Raw genomic sequence first — 22,924 nt, 5'->3', positions numbered from 1 at the left:
AAAGAGGAAGTCAAATTGTCCCTGTTTGCAGATGACATGATTGTATATTTAGAAAATCCCATCGTCTCAGCCCAAAATCTCCTTAAGCTGATAAATGCAACTTCAGCAAAGTCTCAGGATACAAAATCAATGTGCAAAAGTCACTAGCATCCAAAAACAGACAGAGAGCCAAATCATGAGTGAACTCCATTCACAATAGCTTCAAAGAGAATAAGATACCTAGGAATCCAACTTACAAGGGATGTGAAAGACCTCTTCAAGGAGAACTACAAATCAATGCTCAATGAAATAAAAGAGGACACAAACAAATGGAAGAACATTCCATGCTCATGGATAGGAAGAATCAATATCATGAAAATGGCCATACTGCCCAAGGTAATTTATATATTCAATGCCATCCCCATCAAGCTGCCAATGACTTTCTTCACAGAATTGGAAAAAAACTACTTTAAAGCTCATACGGAACCAAAAAAGAGCCTGCATTGCCAAGACAGTCCTAAGCCAAAAGAACAAAGCTGGAGGCATCACACGACCTGACTTCAAACTATACTACAAGGCTACAATAACCAAAACAGCATGGTACTGGTACCAAAACAGAGATATAGACCAATAGAACAAAATAGAGTCCTCAGAAATAATACCACACATACAGCCATCTGATCTGTCTTTGACAAACCTGACAAAAACAAGAAATGGGGAAAGGATTCCCTATTAATAAATGGTGCTGGGAAAATTGGCTAGCCATAAGTAGAAAGCTGAAACTGGATCCCTTCCTTACACCTTATACAAGAATTAATTCAAGATGAATTAGAGACTTAAATGTTAGACCTAAAACCATAAAAACCCTAGAAGACAAACATCACATGTTTTCACTTATTTGCAGGATCTAAAAATCAAAACAATTGAACTCATGTATATGGGACATGTCCATGGAAGAAGTTGGTCCATGGAAGAGTGGAAGAAGGATGGTTACCAGAGACTGGGAAGGGTAGTGAGGGGCTGAGAGGGCGGGTCGGGTGGTTAATAGGTACAAAAATATATAATAGAATGAATAAGACCTACTATTTGATAGCACAATAGGGTGACTATAGTCAATAATAACTGTAGATTTTTTAAAAAAAACTTAAAGTCTGTAATTGGGTTGTTTGTAACTCAATGGATAAGCGTTTGAGGGGATGGATGGATGCCTCATTCTTCAAGACGTACTTATTTCACATTGCATACCTGTATCAAAACATCTCATGTACCCCGTAAATACATATACTGACTATTGCTCACAAAAATTAATTTAAAATAGTTATTTTTTAAAAGGCCACTTCTTTATTAAAGCCTCCTCTAACCCCTCTGCGTTTTGGCAAACAGATCACCTCCAACCCACCCTGACCTAGAAGAGTATCTTATCTCTTCTCTAAGGGGCTCATCGTTTATGTGCCTGCTATTTTCCTCTCCCTCCCTGCATGCACACAAGATTATGAGTCTTTTGAGGAAAGGGAATTCATTCATCTTTATATTCCCCAGAGCCTAGTAGAGTATCTGGCAAAGAGCATGCACTTCATAAATGTTTGTTGAATTGATGATTGGATGAGCAAAAGAGCTCCAAATCCAGATGTTAAAAAGATGTAAAACAAGTATCCAGCTGATGGGCTGATCATCCACCTTTTATCAGGCTGTTTTATCGTTAGCCAGGAGCTGCTTCACAGTAAGGCAGCAGTGGGTTTCAGCCAGTGACGGTGTAGGCTCTGCTGGAGACTCTGACGCTCCAGGTATGGGAGGCAGCCATCTAGCTGAGTAAATGTCAGGGATTTTGCTCCTAAATGCTTGTCTTGTCTGTGTTCTCAAATTTTATGCAGTGTGTTTGCATTGATGAAAGGTATTTTTAGAAATTTTAACTTGTAGAAGATGAATTTCAAAGGAGTCAAGGTTCCAAAGTCTGTGATGACTTTGTGAATGTGCTAAGATGACCTGGTGAGGCCAACAGTTCTTATGCAAGAGGCAGGATGCAAAGAAAAAAATGTTTCCAAAGCAGCAATGGCAAGAGAAATGTAATGAAATTAAATAAAAAATGTTTGCCTTTATGAGTCATCATTTAAAATAATATTCTAGTATGAAGAGATAAATCTCCAGTAAGGGGTATTATTTTTAAACATATGCAATAAGCAAAACAAATAACAAAAATAGTATTTATATTGCTTATACCAGCTGCCATACACGTTTCATGATATGAGGTCATGGGTTCATTTTTATAAGAAAAGTAAAAAATACACAATAAGGAAAACAATTATGTCTCTACACAAAAAATGTAATGGCCCAAGTGTCCTTTATTTTTAAAGATTTTCCCATGATAAGTACATTAATAAATTCTGCCTGTATTGGAATTTCTGGTTTCTTCTTGGTAGTTTAATTTACTGAGAGCTGAGTTGATTTCCTTGACACTTTTACTATATTATTGAACCCAACACAAAGTGATGTTTATGTTTTGTTTGTAAGGTCAACTTTCCAGTTAACATAATGGACTCTGCACTCTGCTTACAACTTCCAACTCACTTCATTTGTTTCCTCATTCACTTATTCATTCTTTCACCAAACATTTTTTAAGTACCCACTGAGTGCTAGGCACTGTATTGGATGCTGGGAACTTATAAAAAATGATTACTAAGCCTCAGGTATTTGCAGTCCAGTGAGGGAGAAAAAGTTAGTATACAATGTGATCAGTTTTACAAAAAGGGAATACAACAAAGAGTGCAATTAAATCTTTCTGGGAAACTTGGGGAAGCTCTAGAGAGTAATGGGACATGAGCAGTTTCCAGGGAGATGAGGATGTGGCATAGTCAGACTGTATGCATGCACTCAAGGTGCGAAGGGACTTGGCATGTTCAGATGACTCAGAGCAGTCCTTAGACGGTGCACCATTGGGTCCATGAAAAAGAGTAGGTGGAAAATTATTCCGAGACATTAGATTAGGGGCACATGGTGAAGTGCCTTTGGATATAATCTTAAAACCATGGGGTATCAATAGGGGTTTCAAAGCAGGGGGTAACATGATCCAATTTGTTGAAAATGACTCAGGCAGCATAGGCCAGTAAGTGCCAAACAATACTGCTTTGTGAGGTATTAATAGGTACACCAAGTTCCCTTTTTCCAGTATGCCATGGAGAAGGGGCTTTCTGGTCAAACAAGTATGTGTAACACTGCGTACCATAACCCTGTGCAGGGGTTCTCATCGCGTATTAATGTTTTAAAGGCTGGAAGAGAGAACCTGTGGAAAAGAATCATCAATACCAAGTTGGGAAACACTGGATGAGAGTTAGGCAAGATGAGACAAGGAGATCAAGTAAAAGACTGTAAGGGTTTGATGAGTTGATTGTAAGGAGAGGGATTAGAAAGGAAGAGAGTGGTGGGGGAGATATAGAAGATGGAATAAAACAGGGTATAGATGTTGACTAAGCGTGAAGGATGTGTGAGGCTGATAATGGCTTGAGTTTCCAGGTAGAAAGCAGGACAGATGGTGGTGTCACCCATACGATAATGATCAATGACGAAAGACCAGGTTAATAGGGGAAGGGGTGGCAGGCAGGTGTGTATCAAGCTTGGAGTCAGACCTTTGGAGTTTGAGGTAACTTAGCAACGTGTGAGACTGAGGGAGCCCAAAGGCAGCTGGACACAGTGCTATGTGCACAGTCGAGGTCATAGCTGAGCCAAACTGAATTAGGACCTAGGGAAAGAAAGAAACATGAGAACTGGAATCTCACTTACTAAACGTAATTATTAAAATGAGAACAGAAGTCTTTGGCCATTTTGGGGATTAGAATTCCCTTGTTCATCTAGTCTCAATTAAGCTTTCTTGACTCTGGAAGTACAAGGGGTGTACACTGTACCTTCAAGGTTTCACGTTCTTGTTATGGTGTGAAGCAAGGGGCTGCACATCCATCAAAATCAGAGCAATTATGCCAAAGAGCTTCCTGCTAATAAATCAAAACAAAAACAACCACATGTGAAGCTGGACTTTCAATTTGTTTTGCTATGTTTATTGCTGCCTCTAAAGATAGGATCAAGTGTCCATTTCCTTATGAAATACACTATTGAAAATGAGATAAACATCCTAAGAGTTTTTTTCCTCCCTGGGACAGAAAATTTTAAATAAATATAGCCTCTAACTTATGTGGATTTATATTTTAGTCACTGGAATATAACAAAACTGATTACTACGTGACTCTGCCAGAATTCAGTCCTCTAATCCAAACCAAAGGTATTTTTGTCTTTGCTTGAATGTCTGTATGTGTGTTTAAATCTAGAAAATGAAAATTTTAATTCTCAGGCATTTATAGTTATCATTAAAATTCCCTTTTTCTTTATATCACTAGCAGGGACTCCTCTCTCTTATGCTTTTTCACACAGCTGAACTGCAGGCATTTGAATTTGACCTCGATTAAGAAAGGTTTAGAGGGAGATGGCAACACAATCACAGTTTTAAGCAAGGCAGGGATCCAGAGATTGTGGCGATTGTTTCTGTCTCTGCACAGATGTGTGCAATATGTATGTACAGTTGGGTGGATGCAATCTTGAACATAAAACATATGCAATATAGAGAAATATAAATTATGTTTCAAAGTGGACCACTTCATTTCAGTTTAACCCTTCAGCACCTTTTTTCTTCAATTCCTCATTTCAATTTAATTTTTAGAACAAAAATGAAGGAATATTGATGCATATGATGTATACATTGATATATTAGATGCAGAGAGGCAAAAGGGTAGTGGAAGACAGGTTCCCAGTCTCAAGGAGCTTGTGCTAGTGGAGACTAAGTGCTTCGCCCACAAAATAGCAGGTGGTGGTGGGCTGAACAATGGCCCCCGAAGATATCTTCATCTCAATCCCTGGTACCTGTGAACACTTTGCCTTGTGCAATAAAAGGGTCTTTAACTGATGTGATGAGGGGTCCTGAGAGGGAGATATGATCCTGGATTATCCAGGATCATTTGGCTTGAGGTAGTCGCAGTGGTCCTTAGAAGAGGGAGACAGGAGGGTCTGAGTCAGAGAGAGAGGATGAAGGACAGAATTAGCAGTGGGAGCAAGATGGAGGAAGGGGCCATGAGCCGAGGAAGCATGTGGCCTGTAGAAGCCAGAAAAGACAAACAGATCCTCCCCTTGATCTCCAGAGGGCACGTAGGCCTGCTGCTCCCCTGAATTTAGCTAGGTGAGACTGAGTTGGGACTTCTGATCTCCAGAACTATAAGATAGTAAGTTTGTGTTGTTTTAAGCCACCAAGTTTGTGGTAATTTGTTACAGCAGCAACAGGAAGCCAACACACAGATGAACTGTCCTGGATAGAGGCAACAAATTCCGAGTGTTCTGTAAACTGCTGATTTTAGGACTGTTACCAGGTCTCTTCATAGTTTAAGTTAAGAGCAGATAGTAGAGAAGTCTTGGGAAAGCCATACTGCATAATGGAAAAGAAAATGAGTTTGAAGCACACAGGGCCCCTTTCACATTTACCAGCCTTGTGACTTGGTTTCCTCACTAGGTTGCTGTGAGGCTCAAAAGAGAGAGGCCAAGTGCAGAAAATGAGTTCTAAAAGAGAATGTTCAAATTCCTATTACGCTCACAGTACTTCAGGTTCCTCACATGCAAAATGGGGATAATATTAGTAACAATCACATAGGATAGTGAGGATTAAGTGAGCTAAATATGTAAAGTGTCTAGAGCTGTGCTGAACACAGAGAAAGTGATGCTCTCATTATCAAAGCAGCAGCTCCTGAAATGTAGCAAGTATTCAATAAATGACACCAGCAGAATGGGCATGTACCTTTCTAGCACCAAACTCAACACTTTGCAGATGTGTCCTGAGAGTTATGGGGTCTCACTGAGACTTGGTCTCTGCCTTCATTGACCTTGTGGTCTAACTCAGAAGTCATGAGAAAGCACCTGAGCGGGTAACATGTGGTTGTTAAGTGAGCTGTCTGCGCCTGAACACCATGTGGTTTCAGTGTAGAAGGATAATAGAGGAGTCACTGCAGAAGAGGGAGGCTGCCTGCTGGGCCTTGACCAGCAGAGGGGAGTGGGAAATGGTAGGTGGGCAGAGGAGTGTACAAACAGGGATGGGAGAGCCATGCCTGGAGACAGGGCAGGGACAGATGCGCAGAGGGATGAAGGCCTGAACAAGACATGTACTAGCTTTAGAGTCACTGAGAAAAACCCTAGCAGTAGACCGTCATGACCAAGGTGTTTCAGACTAAATTGTGGTATAGGTAACAGTGATTCTCAATCATGGTGTTGTAACTCACCCGTGTAATATGATCCCTCATGAGGTGTGCAAAAAGTCACTTATAACCCATATCAAGGAGGAGGATCATGATGATGATAAGTGTATTTAATAAATTACAGAAGATGCAGAGGACTAATGCACATAAAATAAGTGTTCAAAAGCCATCCAAATATAAACTAACAAGATATTAAAGCTATTAATAAATTGGTAAAGGTAAATATGAATCCTTACCACAGACCAGAGATGAAAAGCAAAGGGCAGAGTATTAAGAGGCAGAACTGAAATAAAGACGGTCCCCTAACAACCAAAGCTAGAATTAGATTTCTGTTTCATTTCTGCTTAATTGTTTCTAAAACAAGATCTTAACATCAATACTTGGACTCCATGCTAGGTCCTCTCTGGACCTGCAGAATGTGTAAATATTGGCTATTTGCCATTTGTCAGGCAAATGTTCTACAAAGAACAAAGAAGGTTGCATTCCTATCTGGCAGATGACAATTTACATAATTTAGGCTTTTTTCCCTCCAGAAAGAGAAACATGCACATGAGGTCAGTGGCAACACTGTGTTCACATAGAGAGGAGAGAGTTTCTCCCCTCAAACAGGTAATGTCTATCAGGTTGTTATCTGTATTCCTTAAATGAAACATGTGATTCCCCCATGTCCTTTCCTTTCATAAGAAAGAGGGTGTAGGTTGGGTGTTGAAGGATTGGAGACCTTAGCAGTATCCTCTGGCAGATCCTTGCTAAATGGAAAAGACCAGGTGAGTGTACACCAAGTTCCCTTTTTCCAGTAAGAACTACTGAGGAATCAGGGCTAACCAAGCGATGGATTGTCAACAGCTGGTGTCCTAACTAAGCTGAGTTCTAAAACTACAGCCAACTAGCCTAGGGATCCCTGAAGTTCCTCTGGACTTATTGCACCATCCAACATAAACAATGGTTTCTTCTCACAAGCAGTCAGCAATAGCTAATTTTTCCCAACAAAACTTAACTAATGAAGTTGGATTCCAGTAAATAATGTAAGATGAATAGTCTATTGTTTACTCCAGGTTTAGAGATTACCAAAAGTGATCAAAGATTCTTTTTTTTTTTTTTTTTTTGGGACAGAGTCTTGCTCTGTCACCCAGGCTGGAGTGTAGTGGTGCAATCTCGGCTCACTGCAACCTCTGCCTTCTGAGTTCAAGTGATTCTCCTGCTTCAGCCTCCAGAGTAGCTGGGATTACAGGCACCTGCCACCACAGCAGGCTAATTTGTGTGTGTGTGTGTGTGTGTGTGTGTGTATAATTTTTTTTTTTTTTTTTTTAGTAGAGATGGGGTTTCACCTGCTGGACAAACAGACCCTATGCACCAAACCATTAACAGGGCTGTCTCTGGAGGATAGAAACACTGCTGACCGTCTGTGTTCTTTATTTCTTGTTATGTTTGACTATTTTTCACAATTACTGTGTCTCAGATGTGAAAGAAGAGACTTTTTAAAGGTTCATTGGATGAACTTTAAACAGTTGTTTACTATTAAGTTTCCCAACCTGAAAAATGGACTTAAACCTGACTCATCCTCAAACGCTTCTCCCTAAAAGAAGGAAATAGGAAAGCTTTCAAAGTTAATGCATATCTTCACAGGCCCAAAGTAGATGAAAATTGAAGAATAAGTGATTCTCTGGAAGTCCACTGTTTCAAACAGGGATACTGGGCCTTTGGGTGGTGGTGGTGGCTACTGGCCAGAAAAAGGTCATATATGTGGCTGCGCCCTAGAAACTGAAAAAGCATCATGAGTCAATGTCATTATTCAGCAGCATGTGTGGCTATCAAAAAGACATCGATGCTTCACTGCATTTCAAGGCTAGAACAATATTAAGACCTGTAAACCATAAAAAACTTACCAGTAAGATGTAAAGCCAGCATTTTTAGGGCCTATAAGGACTATTCTTCATCTATTCATTCATTTCATCATTCAGTAAACATTTTATCCATAACTTATGTACCTAATAGCAACAAGCTACTAATAATACAGGGACTTAATTTCAACAGTGGAGGTTGATTTGAGATGGTTCCTCACCTTTTATTAGGATTGGCATGGGTTAGATTCATTCCAATTAGAGGTAACTTAGTATAAATGCACTAGCAATCAGGTGACCTGGGTTCTGGTCCAGGCTTTATAATCTTAAGCAAGCCTACATCTAGGCCACAGTTACTTCATCGATAAAACAAAAGTGCTCATGTTTAATCCCTGAAGGGCCTTTGAGTCATACACAATGGGTTTGGTATAGTGGAAAGGGTCACATAAGACTGAGTTGATGGCCAACCCCAAATTTGCTAGCTGTGTTTGCCTCAGTTACCTCAAACCTAAAATAAGGCCAATAAAACCTACTTTTAACTGAATTGTTGTGAGGATTTACATCAGCTTGGTGTGCGATGATATATATTTCTTAAGTGCTGGTACATTGGTGTTCAAAATATATGACATCCTCTTCCACAAACCATCCATAGTATCATGGAATTAATGAACTTGGCCATATACATTTAAGCTCTAAAAGAAAATATATATTTAATGTCTGCTACCAGCCACTTCATACTTTAGTGTTTTGCTTATTCATCAGTATTTGATTCTTTCAGTGTTTTACTAAACAGCTCCAAGATGGGCAGAGAGCAAGGGGAAGGAAGGGGCTCTGCCAAATGATTAGGAGAAAGCACAGAGGAGGACACGTGGCTGCCTGGAAATGGGAGCCCCTTCTACACAAGGCAAGGGTATGTGAGCTGTCATCCTCTCTCCTTCTCCACTGATGATCATATCATTTATCACCCAAACTGGGACACTTTTGAGAGTGAAAAAACTGTCTCAGTGAAACAGAGATGTATGTCCCCTCCACCTTTCATGCTTACTTTTTGTGACCTTTGTTGTCCCTTTAAAGCAGTGTCTTATGTCCTCATAGGGAGCAAATTGCAAAATAAGATTTTATGCAATCAACTGAAAATCCTGTGTTTTTAAAAGGCATGCAAAAAGATGAATATTTCATAAATGCATATTATGTTTAGAAAGGAAATTATGATAAAATAGTTGTGCCATTATTATATATGCCTGGTACAGGATCAGAAATTTTGTTTGTAAAGGGATAGCATATATTTTAGATTTTATGAGCCATATGTTCTCTATCACAACCATGCAATTCTGCCTTGTAGAGCAAAAACAGCCATAGACAGTACGTAAAATAATGGGTGTGTTCCAATAAAACTTTATTTACACACACAAAAAAGACTACAGGCTAGATTGAGCTTGAGTGCTGCAGTTTGTCAACCCCTGTTTTGAAACAATGGTTCCCAGACTTTTGGAATTCACAGGACCAGGAAAATAAAATACTTGGAATTGGCTCAGCATTTCTAACTTCTTATATTGCTAAGTAATGATGTTAAAAAATCATTGCCTACTACGCTTATTTCTTAGAATTTTAAACAGCAAAAAAACTAGAAAGGGTATAAATTAAGAACAAATTTAGCTTCATGGAAAACCCACCACATTGTCTTTATTTTAAAAAATTTTCCTTAGCTTGGTGACAGCTTTGTCATAAATATGCTCAGGTTAACAGATGGGTCATCTGCATTGCTTTTGGAGGTCACTGGGATGTGATACAGTAGAAAAAGCATGATATTTATAATTAAAAGATCTGGATTTAAATCAGGTTAGGGGAGTACTAAGAAGGGAGAAATGAGCAGACCTTGAACATCTCTTTAACATCCCTGGACAAAACCACTCTGAGAGAGCATCCCTTTTTTGAGTCACTGCTGCAAACAAAAGCTCCAATATTGAGTAACTCAGAACTCACCGGCTGCCACTGTGCAGGGTACCAGGCTGGGGGGCAATTGAAGCGGTTACAAGCTTGCACCGTGCTGGGCTTGGGCTGGCGACACAGCTCATCGGCCAGGATGACTGTTTCATTCATCTCTCTGGAAAGCAGGTGGGTGCAGAAGACGTCTCTGGTCTGTAGGCCAACCCCACATGTGAGACTACATGGACTCCACTTGCCAATTTCCCACCTGAGAAGAAATCAGAGAGGAAGAGAACACACGCTTAGTACCTGTGCAGAGAACGTTTCCCATGAACTCAAATGGAGTAAAAATCCCTAGCTGGGAAAGTGGGAAGTGCCAGCCCAAGATTGGCTGGCAGTTCTATCCTAAGCCTAGAATCTATCCTCTCCCTTAATGCTCTAGAATTTATTTACATTAAAGCAGAGAGGGAGATAAAATAGAATATCCAATTTTTACCCACAAAATCACCAGTAATGGTTACAACCATGTTTATTCTGATGGGACATATAAAGTTCATCAAACTAAGAGGGGAATGCTTGATGAGACATAGATTGAGTACATAAAGGCTTTGGGCACCACATACTGAATTGTGAGGCTTAAAGAGGACTTTCTGCTAATTTCTCCAACCCCAATTCTTAGCAAGACTGAAAATTTTTTGCTTGTAATTCTTTGGCTTCAAAGTGAAAGGTCATTGGCTCCAGCTTCCTTCAAAGTTCCATTGCTGCATAGAAACGTCTCTGTCTTATGTTTAAATATCATCACTGCCTGGGACTGGATAATGTAACAGAAGTGAAGCCTGCTCAATCGATCAGTCTTCTTGAGGGGAAATAAAGTGAAGAGAGTGGCTCATGATCTGGATGTAGCAGTCAAATAAGCAGATGAGTTGAGTGCATGAACTGGCCATTTCCAAAGGGTCAAATCTTGAGAAGTACATTTATAGTGAGCTAAGGGCCTATGAAAACAATCCCACTGCATTTCCCTGCTGATGCAGCCTCCAGACTGGGAATGATAAAGACAAAGCTCAGTCGCTCAGGCTCTAAGTCAGAAGCATCCTCTAAAGATCAGTTTTAGAAAGTTCTGTTTACAATCTGAGGCACAAAAATTTTACAAACAGGAATTGGCCAAGAAAAAGCATGGTAAGTAGATCCTTTAGTAGCTAGTCCCACCTAGCTTTTGTCCTGAAAGTTGGTTGAAAATTTTTTGGCCTTAATGTTTTTCATCAGACTGTAAGACTAAGTGTATGCGCTCAATCTCTTCCTACTGCTCTGACATGTAACTAACTTTCCAACCTGTGTCCACTACCTCCTTTCATCTACAGTAAGGTTAGCCATATCTGTAATAATCTGTTTGTTATTCTCCATTTACACCCCATAGTTTTCTAGTTGTGTCTTTATGCAAGTTGTATTTCTAATTTGGAATATCTTTTGCCCTTTCCTTGCCCTTCAAAACGTCTTTCATTTCTGTATGTCCAAATATAATCCATATTTAAAACACTGTATCCATACTTGCTCCAGACACTGACCATTTTCTCAGTTGTATTATGATTATTCTACCTGTCAAGGGCACTACGAGCGTATACACCTCCTGATGTAGAGCCTGCCTCTGAGTCAGTTTTGTATCACTCACAGGGTCCATCAGAACACCTTTTAGATAGTTAATGTTATTGGCTAAATGAGCAAATCAGTGAGACCTACCATCATAGAGGGCACCTTAACACATTATCTCATTTAATTGCCTCCAGAACAATATGAAGTAAGCTCTATTGATTATCCTCATTTTATAGTTGAGAGAACCTGGAAATCCAAGAGGCTGACTTGTTCAAGTACCCATAATTAGTAAGTAGTGAATCCAGGATTCAGACTTGTTTGTTTCTGGCTCTGAAGCCTCTGCCCTTTCTATTGTACCATGCTGTCTCCAAAAAATACCTTGAAAACTCTCCTATGAATATTTGCAAAGTTTTAAAGGAATAGAAGAGGAGAAGCTGGCTGAATTTCTTTCTTTTAGATCCTTGTTTAAATTTCTATCAGCTTATTTTTAAACCCTTAGCTTAAGTTAATTATAAGCTTTACAATGTTGTGGTGTTACTGGTTTTAAGATACATCCATACATTCTTTGCCATGCCTTCCTACCAAAGGTGGAGTCTTGAGTATGGGCTGGACTTAGTGGCTCACTTCTAATGAATAGAATGATGCAAAAGTGATACTATGTGACCTCCAAGACTAGGTCACAAAAAGGATAATGCTTCCAATTTGATGCTCTCTCTTTGCCCACTCATGGTGGTGGGGAAGCCAGCCACGATGTCATGAGAATACCCAGACAATCTTAAGGAAAGTTCATGTGTGAAACTGCAGCCTCCCCACCAATAATCAGTATTGACTTGCCAGCCATGTGAGTGAGCTACCTTGAATGCAGACCCTCCAGCCCCAAGCTTGCCTTTAGATAACTGCAACCTCAGGAAAGACCTCAAGCCAGAACTGCATGTCCAAGATGCCTCCAAATTCCTCACTCAGATGAACTGTGAGAGGTGATCAATGTTTATTGTCATTGCTAGCTACTAGGTTTGGAGGGAAACTTTTTATGCAGCAATAGACAACCAATACAAGTATATGCCTTTCCCCAATTTGCATATGTTCATCAAAAGGCATATGCAAGAATATCCATGGCAGCACTGCTCATAATAGCTCAAACCTGGAAAAACCCAAATGTTCATCAACACATGAATGAATAAAAAATTATGGTATATTCACACAAGATTATATAAAGCAATGAGAATAAACTGCAACAATAAGCAACAACGAAAATGAATCTCACAAACATAAAACTGAATGAACAAAGCCACAAACACAAAAATTGATACTGTGTGATTTATATAAACTCAAAAGCCAAAACTAATCCACTGTGTTAGAAGCCAGGAAGTTGGTTACCCGTGGTGGGTAAAAACTAGAAGAGGAGCAGAGTGGGATGGGCTTCTGGGGTGTTTGCTAGATCTAGTGCTGGATCTGGGTCCATTTTATGAAAAATCACCAAGTGTACACATAGGATTTGTGTGTACGTTCCTTACGTGTATTATGCTTCAAAAAAGGGTTTCTTTCCACTCAAGGGAAATACTAAAATGTTGTGGGTGTAAAACAAAATCTAACATCCATGGCCAATGCTGGTGACCCCTCTTTGTATGTCTCATAAAGTAGCTGCCTACACAGCTAATGCTATCCCAAGGTCAAAGCTCATCAAAGTAGAGGCTTTATGTCCTCACTTCCCCAAACTCTACCACCATTTCTGGCAGAAATTTAGCCCCTGGGACCTTGAAGCAGAGGCATTTTAGGAGCCATGAGGCCACCTGAGCACTGCTCAGAGAAACTCACATAACAGATGTATCTGCCTGCCCTGATAAAAGTGCACTGCATTCTCAAGGACGGAGGTCAGCAGAAGCTATCTGTATATTAAGGACTTTGCTGATTCTGGGTAAAAAATACTGTAACTTAGGCCAAAAAAGAGAAAGCAGAGACTCTCCCCTACTTCTCTCCTGCAGAGAGGCTGCAACTGTGGGCCTGGGTTTTGCTGGGTGCTGATGCCCTATTCTCTGTGTTCTGTGCCTTTGGTTCTTTCTGAGAGAGGAACTGCAGGCCAGGCAGAGCCGGCTTAGGGGCAAGGTTGGCTATGAGCGGTGGCCTGGGAGACACTTAGAGTCCTTCTTTGAGGGGCCTGGCTTCTGCAGAAGCCCAGTGCAAGCCCCGGGGCTCTGGTCTAGGCATCAGAGAGTGAGGGCATGAGTACCTTTTCCCCCTATTTGCTTGGCTTTTACTCATCTTTTCATTTCCATTTAAAAATGTTACTTCTTCAGAGAGGAAACTCTCAACTGGGTAAAATTCTCTTACTGTATGGTCCCATTAATACTTCCCCCTTTGAAAATTCTCAACATACTTGTAATGTGACTTCCCCACTCGACTGCTAGCTTGATGAAAGCATGGGGCTATGCCTATTTTGGTTTGCCACTTGTTGTGTGTTGACCTGTGTCTCCAAAAAAAGATACGTTGGAGTCCTAACCCTTAGTACCTCAGAACGTGACCTTACATGGAAATAGAGTCACTGTAGATGTAATCGCTTAAGATGAGGTCATACTAGAGTAGGGTGAGCCCTTGATCCAATGTGACTGTGTTCTTATAAGAAAAGAGGGAGACGCACAGGCAAAATGCCATGTGACAACAGAGGCAGAGACTGGAGCGATGCATCTACAAGTCAAGGAATGCCAAAGAGTGCCAGGAGCCACCAGAAACTAGAGGGGGCAAAGAAGGACTCTCCTTATAGGTTTCAGAGGGAGTACAGTCCTGCTGACACCTTGACTTTGGACTTGATTTTAGCTTCTATGACTGTGAGACAATAAATTTCTATTGTTTTAAGCCACCTGGTTTGTGGTACTTTGATATAGCAGCTCTGAATATGAATACACGACCAGAACCTCAGTGTTGAGCATGGTGCCTGGGACCTGGTAGATGTTAGTATGCAGTGAAAAACTGAGTTGAATTAGCAGTGAACTGTGTATGTACTTCTGGATTAGTCACATGGCTGGTGGACATCTTAGCTGTGTCCTATATACAACTGTTTACTCCCAACTTCAAGGTGCCAGGAGCTCTGAACACCACACATTTTCCTTCAGTGTGGTATAAACTCTTTTTGTGACAAACTGGATCTGAATTGGCATGCTTTTGACAGGCTGCATCCCACTTTGTGTAAATATTTATACATTTTACCGCAGCAAGATTAGCCTGTTGGATTATGGTGCTTTCCTCCAGAAATTGCTAGGGGTGTTATTCAATTTATGTCTTAGTAATCCTAACATCTTTCTAAAGTACAAAAAAAATTGGAATCTGAAACACATCTGCCCCAGTGGTTTTGGCTAAAGGATTGTGTCCCTAGAAAAGGAGGGTGGTAAATATGATTGCTATGGTTTCTCTCAGCTCCTAGGCTTCAGGTGTTTAGCTTCATGGTTGGGCTTTTGGCCAAAATATTTGGAAGGCTGCTTTCCCCAGCTTTCTTTTACTATACTGCTTTCTTTCCTCTGAGTCTTTCTTCTCCCCGTTTCTGTCCCTTTTGTCAAAACCTGCTTGCAGGAAAGGCTCCATGAGTTGACAGATCACAGTTGAAGTCCTCCTGGCTTGACCCTGCCCAGCACCCGAGCAATTGACTTCTGACCAGGGGCAGGTAGGAGACAGAGGGTCTCCCTCCACCTTAATGGCTGGAATCAGTCTTCTTGCCCTTTGCCCAGCCTCAAGTGTGCCTGGATCGGCCTGTCGTTTTAACTGGATTTTAAGCTTTCAACTTGGCTTCCTAATTTCCACTTTGTTTCCCAGACAGTGCTGGAGTTCTGCCCAAAGTCCAGCCTACTAGACTATGGTCCTGTCACTCTGCCTGGATCTGGCCAGTCCCTGAACTTGGGCTGGGCAGAGTACCCTTAGCCATGCATGAGCTATAAACTGTGATGTTACCACAATCCAGCTGACATTACACATGGTTGCCAATAACAATAGTGATACTAACATTCATATCACACTTAAATGAGCCAGATTCTGTGCTAGTTGCTTTAAGTGCATTACCCCCTTTATTCCTCTCCACGGCTTCATGAGATAAGTAATATTATCCTCTCCATTTTCACAAGCAGGAGCTGAGGCCTGGAGAATTCAAATCATGGCCCCAAATGCCTGCTGCTGGGTCTCCCTCAATGCCGTGGCACCTGTGTCACACCCAAGTCCACCATGACGTGGACACAAAGGCACTGAGAATGGAGCTGCTCCTTATCACGGGACCAGCTCTGTGGATTTATGAGCCTCAATTCTGCATGATCCGAGCCTCATTCACTGAGGTCTCAGCAGAAACCAGGACTTAGCTTACCCAAGATGTGGGAACATATATTGACTTCTTTACTAGAGAGAAAAGTACTGTAAGTTACCCCATTATACAGGATGAACTAACAGAGACTCGGAGAGGTTAGGTAACCTGTCCAAAGTCACACAGCTAGTAAACAAGAGAATCAGCATTCAAACTCAGGCGGCCTGGCTCCTGCATGCTTAATTATTATATTATACTATCTCTTAAGGCCAGTAGAACAAAGTATTTATAGACCTGAGTGGCAAATGCTGAGCTTCCTGGTGCTTACAGTTTCAGAAAATCACAGATGACAAAATGACAGATCTATTTCTAACTAATAGAAACAAACACACTGATACCACCCAGGGCCATGAGTCCACTCGCAGTTATTTCTGTAAAGCAGCAGTGTACTTGGCAGCCAAATGGGCAAAGGCAGAGTGTGGTCTTCCCCAAGTGTTAGTTTTTTGTAAAGGCGGCCATCAGGGTTAATATGGGCAATCAACGACCCATGATGGTTGACCCTTCTTGGCAGCTTGTGTTTGTATTAGCTATACAAAAGGAGGATTTTTTTTTTTTTTTTTTTGCCTTCTTTTGGACAAGGGCTCATTATGTGAGTTGCCAAGGTTTTGCTCCTCTACTCTTTTAGAGAGGGTAATGACTATTGCCTCCAGAAACTCATTGTTTGTTGCTGGTATAAATGTTCATAATTTCTAATGGCAGACCCTCCCCACCCTGAGCTATTATGCCTTAAGAACCTTCTTTGACCTCGACTTTTGCAGCAAAGTTTCTCTTTATCCAGAAATTTAAAATGAAGTTTTGGTTTGGAGGAAACTGAAGTTATTGTAAACTGAAGTTATTTGTCGGAAGCGTTCTTTAAACTTGTGCGTAACCCTCTAGCTTGACATTTCTGCCCAACACTTCTGTCCTGTGATTTTCTTGTCTTCCAAAGATATTTGTTTCCCTAAGGATGCCTCTGAGGTCAGGAGGTGGACAGCAATCTGACAATAATAAACCAGACACCACTGAGTGTGCAAACTCTAGAAACCCTAAGGAGGGGCACATACAGGGTCTAGGATGCATCTCGCTTTCAGTTTCTTGGACTGTCACTAGTGGCTCCCAATTTATCTCTACATCTCTCAGTTTCCAATTCCTCCCTAGGCCACAGCCACCAAAATGTCACTCAAAAATGTGAATCTGGTCACCTTACTTTGTCTGATTAAAAACCTCCACTGGAGTCAAGCTGAGCTTTCAGTGGAGGTGAGGAGCTAGTATGTCCAGGGCTCAGCTTTGCTCCCTGGGGGCACTGGAGCACTGCATGTCTGGAGCTGAACTTTCAAACTGGCCTTTTCTTCTTCCTCTCCTTTCCTCTTCTACTTTGTAGGGACTGAACTTTAGTATGAGGTTTGGTGGGGAGTGGTCCTCTGGCCTGGGACGGGGGTCAGCACTGGGCCAGGATGGCTGGGAGTCAAATATTCAGGGAGGACTGACCAAATACATAAATACATAAAAAATAATGGGAGCCAGATTTCTTACTGTCAGAGGAGAGAGTTACAAATATGCGAAGTGGAAAGACTAAGATAAATCTAGTAGAACTGAATTGCTGTTGCAAACAGTATGAGCTCATGGTTTTTAATAGATGGATAGACACAGATATATCAACAGATATAAATGAATATATACAACTGTACATATATGAGTACAGTATCTCCTAGCTCTCTCTGCAAGGCCTAGAAGCAATGATATCCCAGTAGTATCAAGCAAATCAAGTGCCCAGATCTTGGGTTCTAAATACCATTCTCCACTAAAAGGAATCAGTTTCTGTAGGAAGAGCTGACTTCTGGGCAGGAATTGGGAGAAGAAAAAAATGAGCCGGAAATAGTATCTTGTACCAGAAAATTGAGAAGTGCTCAAAGAACGATGGGGTATATGTCAAAAGGGCATAGGGGCCAGCTTGAAAGGGCTTTTGCTGGTCCTGTCTGGGACAATTTGATAGTAATATATTTTAACCCTTTGAGCAAAGTGGAAATTCATAAATAAATAAACCGGAGAGAAGAAAAAACTACCTTATAGTAGAATGCCTATTAATAATCTAGAAGGAGTGACAGAATTTATAGTTACCATTTGGCAATCATCATAATAATAATTGACTCAGGCAGTAATCATCCATCAATATTATATCTAGTGGGTCAAAGGTTAATGATGAACAGGATATTTACTTAACTCATATTGTCCCCCATAAAATACTTCTTTTTACTTATTAAGTGCTATATATTTATTAATTTTACAGCGGAAACACCTGGCTGACCATCATCCTAACCAAGTGATAAGAGTAAACATCACCAATAATGAGACACATTATCATTGTCTGTCTCCTGATATGATGTACTAAGAACAACACAGCACACTTTCGTGTTATTTCTGTCAAAAATTCAAAAATCTTAAGAAAACATCAAGCAAACACACATGGAGAGACATTTTACAAAGGAACTGGCCTGTACTCTTCAAAAATGTCAACTATATGAAAGATAGAAGACTGAAGAAATCCCCCAGATACTGAGGCATAATATAGGATCTTGGGCTCTAAGACTGGATTGTCTGTGAAAGAATTGTGCTCTGCCACCCTGCAGTTGAATAATCTCGGGAAAGTTGCTTAACAATTCACTCATTTAGAATGGGAATAATGGTAATACCTACTTCCCAGGGTTGTTATGAGGTTCAAGTGAGAATCTCCACGTAAAGGGTGAAGCCCAGGGCCTGGCACAGATGAAGGGTTCTGTAAGTATTAGCCAATATGAACTGTTATTACTGCATGCTCAATAAATATTTGTTCAATGCAGAGATGATTATTGTGAGGATAGGAAACAAGTAAGTAGAGTGAGGCAGTTTCCTAAAGTCAGTCAGAGAAAGTAGCCATCGGTTTTGGAGACTGAGGAGAAGGGCATTTGTGACATGTCCAACTTAGTTTCTCATTTAAGCATTCATTACTAAGCACTGTGACAGATCCAGATGTGGAAACCATGCTTACCACCTTTAAGATGCTTTCAGCAAAGATGGAGAAAGCAGACAAATGCCCAGGAGACATAACAAACAATGTTAGGTAACAGTTATGAGTGAACTGCTAAACTACTTGGCTAAACCATGAGGAATGCAAGAGTTCAGAAAATGTGCAGTGTGGTGCTCATAACTACTTGCATTGACCTGATCAATTACACTTCCCAAAGACTGTTTATGTTATCTCACTTCATCCTCCTAACTCTGAAGTAAGCAAGCAGGCAGTATCATCTCCATTTTATGGACAAGCAAGCCAAGGCTCAGAGAAACAAGTGATTTTCCCAAAGTTCGGACGGGCACTTGGGTTACTCCTCTACCCTGCTAAGTCTCTAAGGACTGGAGGAGTGAATCACGAAGAGTTACAGAAAGAAGGAAATAGACGAAGTCAGAAAAGCAGTTACACCCAGCAATTGCAGATGGATTTGCTACTCCCCACTTACAACCACTGTATTCTAGAAAATCCTAAAAGAGGCCTAGAAAAGATACAGTAAAAGATCAAAGGAGATGTTAGACATTAAAGATCAAAAATATGTTTGAAGGCCAAAAATTAAACAGAAACATGTATGATAAATCACACCATGAGAATCGAGGCTGTCTATCAAACAGTAACTTGCATGGCTCAGGAAATAGCAGACACAGCCACACTTCTCTTGGAAGTCTGCCTGCACACTGTGAGGTTTTGGCTCCATAAAAGTAGTGATAGCCAAGATTACCAAACACCTGAAGTGGCAAAGCACTCATTTCTGCCTAAAAACAATTTGGCCATGCCAATTTGCCGCACCTTCAAAATCATCTCTAAAATAACTCAAAAAAAATAAAATCAATGTTACCAACATTACATATGACTCTTGTCAAACCATCTTTGCTATTTTGTAAATTAATAAATAGCTCTTAAAAAAATGGCACTTGCAGCAAGATATACATTTACCATCTCGTTACTAGCACACCATTTGCATCTAAACCTACTTCCTTTACAGAACATGCCAAACAGCAGAATAACATCAAAACTAAGTCCAATTATATAAAGTGTCTTCAGCCTTCCCTCACTCGAACACACTTTTCTATGACATCCCACTGTCTGAAAATACTTATGTGCCTGTTCACCTACACACAGCTTGATTTAATTAAAACTTCTAAACTCTGGTTCCCATTTTCTGATCACCTTGTCTTCCGGGTGATAGCACATTAAAATGAGCTAGAATTCCTGCTGACCATTATAATTCAGATATGAGCCTCCTGAGAAACAAATTAGTAGGGTAGATGATCTGCAAAGTTACTTTTACTCTGAGGAGTTTGATATTTTAGGTGGTTTGTCTAGATTTCTAGGTATAAATTTCTTGTTAAAAATAGTTCCAGGGCTGTTCTCCTTGTGGTGGTCAAGATCACAGAAGAAATTACTTGCATCATAAATGGTGTCATCTGTTGCTGTGTTTCTTCCCTAATACCATCTTTTGGGTTTTATTCCAGTTTGTCTCTATTTTATATTAACTGATTAGCATCTTTACACTAAAAACCTTTCACTAAATGAACCCCTTTTCTTTTCTAGAATTACCTCCTTTATACAGAGTGGGTTTCTGCCAGGCTCAGCCACTTGTTGGCTTCCCAATACACCATGTTTCTCTTTCACATCTGTGAATCTGCTTCCAGCTCTTCCTGACTTCATGTTCCTACCTCAAGATTAAGGACTGATTCAAGCCCTTCCTCTTCCAGCAAGATTTCCCTCACCATCCCAGCTCACATCAACTGTACCCTCCTCGCAATTCTATTGGATTTACTTCCATTTACATTCTGCAATGCTTACTACACAGCTATTCTAAGTAAACTGCTACAGCATTTAGTCTGACACAATTCTATTTACTTAAATGTTTTTCCCCCTAGTTACTGTCCCAAGTAGACCACAAGGCATTTAAGATTTAGGATCAAGTGCTTTGGGAGTAAGGAAATAATTTGACATTCATCCAATCAGACCATAAATGTCTCTATCTATTTACTGATTTGTAGGTGGCATTCCTTACTAAAACTCTACAAACCTAAGGATTTCTCCCTATTATGGGTTGGATGGTGTTCCTGCAAAAGATATATTAGTGTTAATTCCTAGTACCTCAGAATGTGATCTTATTTAGAAATTGGGTATTTATGGAGATAGTTAAGTTAAAATGAGGTCACTTGGGAGGCACCCAAGATGGCCGAATAGGAACAGCTCCAGCCTCCAGCTCCCAGAATGAGTGACACAGAAGATGGGTGATTTCTGCATTTTCAACTGAGGTACTGGGTTCATCTCACTGGGCGTGGCTGACAGTTGGTGCTGGTCAGCCAGTGCAGCCCGACCAGCGAGAGCTGAAGCAGGGGGAGGCATCGCCTCACCTGAGAAGTGCAAGGGGGAAGGGAATTCCTTTTCCTGGCCAAGGGAAACTGAGACACACAACACCTGGAAAATTGGGTAACTACCACCCTAATACTGCGCTTTACCAAGGGTCTTAGCAAACGGCACACCAGGAGGTGTATCCCACACCTGGCCCGGAGGGTCCCATGCCTACGGATACTCCCTCATTGCTAGCACAGCAGTCTGAGATCTAACTGCAAGGCAGCAGTGAGGCTGGGGGAGCGGCGCCCACCATTGCTGAGGCTTAAGTAGGTAAACAAAGCCACCGGGAAGCTAGAATTGGGTGGAGCTCACAGCAGCTCAAGGAGGCCAGCCTGCCTCTGTAGACTCCTCCTCTGGGAACAGGGCATAGCTAAACAAAAAGCAGCAGAAACCTCTGGAGATGTAAAAGTCCCTATCTGACAGCTTTGAAGAGAGCAGTGGTTCTCCCAGCACGGAGGTTGAGATCTGAGAATGGACAGACTGCCGGCTCAAGTAGGTCCCTGACCCCTGAGTAGGCTAACTGGGAGACATCCCCCACTAGGTGCAGACCGACATCTCACACCTCACACGGTGGGGTACACCTCTGAGATGAAGCTTCCAGAGCAAGATTCAGACAGCAACACTCGCTGTTCAGCAATATTGTCTCTTCTGCAGCCTCCGCTGCTGATACCCAGGCAACCAGAGTCTGGAGTGGACCTCAAGCAAACTCCAACAGACCTGCAGCTAAGGGTCCCGACTGTTAGAAGGAAAACTAATGAACAGAAAGGACACCCACACCAAAACCCCATCAATACGTCACCATCATCAAAGACCAAAAGCAGATAAAACCACAAAAATGGGGAAAAAGCAGTGCAAAAAAGCTGGAAATTCAAAAATCAGAGTGCATTTCCCCCTCCAAAGGAATGCAGCTCATCGTCAGCAATGGAATAAAGCTGGATGGAGAATGACTTTGACAAGTTGAGAGAAGAAGGCTTCAGTCAATCAAACCTCTCAGAGCTAAAGGAGGAACTACGTACCCAGTGCAGATAAACTAAAAACCTTGAAAAAAGAATGGATGAATGGATAACTAAAATAATCAATTCAGAGAAGGCCATAAAAGAACTGATAGAGTTGAAAACCATGACACGAGAACTACGTGACAAATGCACAAGCTTCAGTAACCGACTCGATCAACTGGAAGAAAGAGTATCAGTGATTAAAGATCTAATGAATGAAATGAAGTAAGAAGAGAAGTGTAGAGAAAAAAGTGTAAAAAGAAATGAATAAAGCCTCCAAGATATATGGGATTATGTGAAAAGACCAAATCTACGTCTGATTGGTGTGCCTGAAAATGACAGGGAAAAAGGAACCCAGTTGGAAAACACTGTGCAGGATATCATCCAGGAGAACTTCCCCAACCTAGTAAGGCAGGCCAACATTCAAATTCAGGAAATAGAGAGAACGCCACAAAGATACTCCTCGAGAAGAGCAACTCCAAGACACATAATTGTCAGATTCACCAAAGTTGAAATGAAGGAAAAAATGTTAAGGGCAGCCAGAGAGAAAGGTCAGGTTACCCACAAAGGGAAGCTCATCAGACTAA

General features: G+C 41.0%; 1 protein-coding gene across 2 annotated transcripts in view; it reads right to left on the bottom strand.

The window, feature by feature from the left end:
* ADAMTSL1 (ADAMTS like 1) overlaps positions 1 to 22,924 on the bottom strand; it is a 984,547-nt gene that overhangs the window by 149,133 nt on the left and 812,490 nt on the right. For both annotated transcript variants that reach the window (XM_017890108.1, XM_017890110.1), the window contains one exon: positions 10,082 to 10,292. In XM_017890108.1, coding sequence (XP_017745597.1) covers positions 10,082 to 10,292 — 211 coding nt within the window. The remainder of the gene's footprint in view (positions 1 to 10,081; positions 10,293 to 22,924) is intronic.

Source organism: Rhinopithecus bieti, unplaced genomic scaffold (assembly GCF_001698545.2).
Source record: "Rhinopithecus bieti isolate Rb0 unplaced genomic scaffold, ASM169854v2 scaffold_17667, whole genome shotgun sequence".
Taxonomy (NCBI): Eukaryota; Metazoa; Chordata; class Mammalia; order Primates; family Cercopithecidae; genus Rhinopithecus; species Rhinopithecus bieti.
This window is presented reverse-complemented; position numbering and strand designations above follow the sequence as displayed.